Below are 1,257 nucleotides of genomic sequence, written 5' to 3' on the forward strand. Positions count from 1 at the left end.
CCTCTGCTCTAGGGACCATCTTTGCTGTGTATGGCTCCGAGCACGATGATGGCAAGTTCCTGGTGGAGGATCACTGCTTCGCCAACCTGCCCCCACCACTGCCCTGGAAAGGCCCCAGTTCAGACCAGTGAGTCTCCACAGTGACAGGAGCAGGGCTGGCACTGTGTCCCGTGTGTGCCCTGTGGAGTAGGCACCTGGTGCCAAGAGAGATGGTGGATGGGGGCTCGTGTCCCCCCACACTTGGCTCCCTGAAGCCCCCAGCCTCACCGTGGGGGTCTGGGCAGGGGGTGCAGCGTGTTACCCAAACCTCTCCACCCAGGTTTGTCTTACTGGTGTCGGGGTTGGGACTGGGCAGCGGGAGCGGCGAGTCCCTGCTGAGCACACAGCTGCTGGTGGACGTGGTGACAGGGCAGCTGGGAGCTGAGGGTGAGCAGAGCTGTGCTGCACAGATCTCCCGTGTCATCCTGGCAGGGAACCTGCTGAGTCAAAACACGCAGAACCGGGACACTATCAACAAGGTACGGTGAGGAACGGGCCTTCAGCCTCCACCAGGCTCTCCAGAGGGTTCTGCAAAGGTGGGGAGGGAGGGAAGGATCAGAGAGAGCACAGGGTTGTCCCCTCACTGTCTTCTCCACTCACCCAGGCCAAGTACTTGACCAAGAAGACTCAGGCTGCAAGCGTGGAGGCCGTGAAGATGCTGGATGAGATCCTGCTGCAGCTTTGTGTGAGTGCTTGGAGCAGGATAGGCTTGGCCAGGGAACTGGGTACCTTCTGGGGAGGGAGCCTGACTGAGGAGGTTGAGGTTGGATATGAGGAAAAAATTCTTCCCTGAAAGGGTTCTGAGGCATTGGAAGGGGTTGCCCAGGGCAGTGGTGGAGTCCCCATCCCTGGAGGGATTTAAAGGACGTGTAGATGTGGTGCTAGATGATCAGAATGGTCTTTTCCACCCAAACTACTCTCTGATTCTCAAACCAGGGGTGGCAAACACCCTTTCCTCAACCCCCAACTTCTCCTTGAGCACCATTTGCTGTACAGGAACTGAGCAAGAGGAGGCCACGCTCAGCCCAGCTTCAGCTCCCACTCCCTGCATCTCATCACTGCCGTGAAGCCAAGTTGAGCTTCCTGCAGGGACATGGCAGGAGCCAAATCATGGAGCGAGGCAGAGCTGGCAGCAAACTCCAGTCAGAGCTTTACTCTGAGCTCTTTCAGAGGGGTTTGGCCATCCCCAGCCAGCACTGTGCCCTCGTGGCCAGGAAG

The 1,257-nt window shown here is 58.5% G+C and overlaps 1 protein-coding gene across 1 annotated transcript in view; it reads left to right on the forward strand.

The window, feature by feature from the left end:
- LOC104529067 (DNA polymerase delta subunit 2-like) overlaps positions 1-724 on the forward strand; it is a gene marked incomplete at both ends in the record, with an annotated part of 945 nt that extends 221 nt beyond the window's left edge. The window contains 3 exons of the mRNA XM_029086290.1: positions 5-127; positions 320-518; positions 644-724. Of these exons, the coding sequence (XP_028942123.1) occupies positions 5-127; positions 320-518; positions 644-724 (403 nt within the window). The remainder of the gene's footprint in view (positions 1-4; positions 128-319; positions 519-643) is intronic.
- Positions 725-1,257: the final 533 nt, after the last annotated feature.

The sequence above is a fragment of the Antrostomus carolinensis genome, unplaced genomic scaffold, assembly GCF_000700745.2.
Source record: "Antrostomus carolinensis isolate BGI_N321 unplaced genomic scaffold, ASM70074v2 scaffold36218, whole genome shotgun sequence".
NCBI lineage: Eukaryota > Metazoa > Chordata > Aves > Caprimulgiformes > Caprimulgidae > Antrostomus > Antrostomus carolinensis.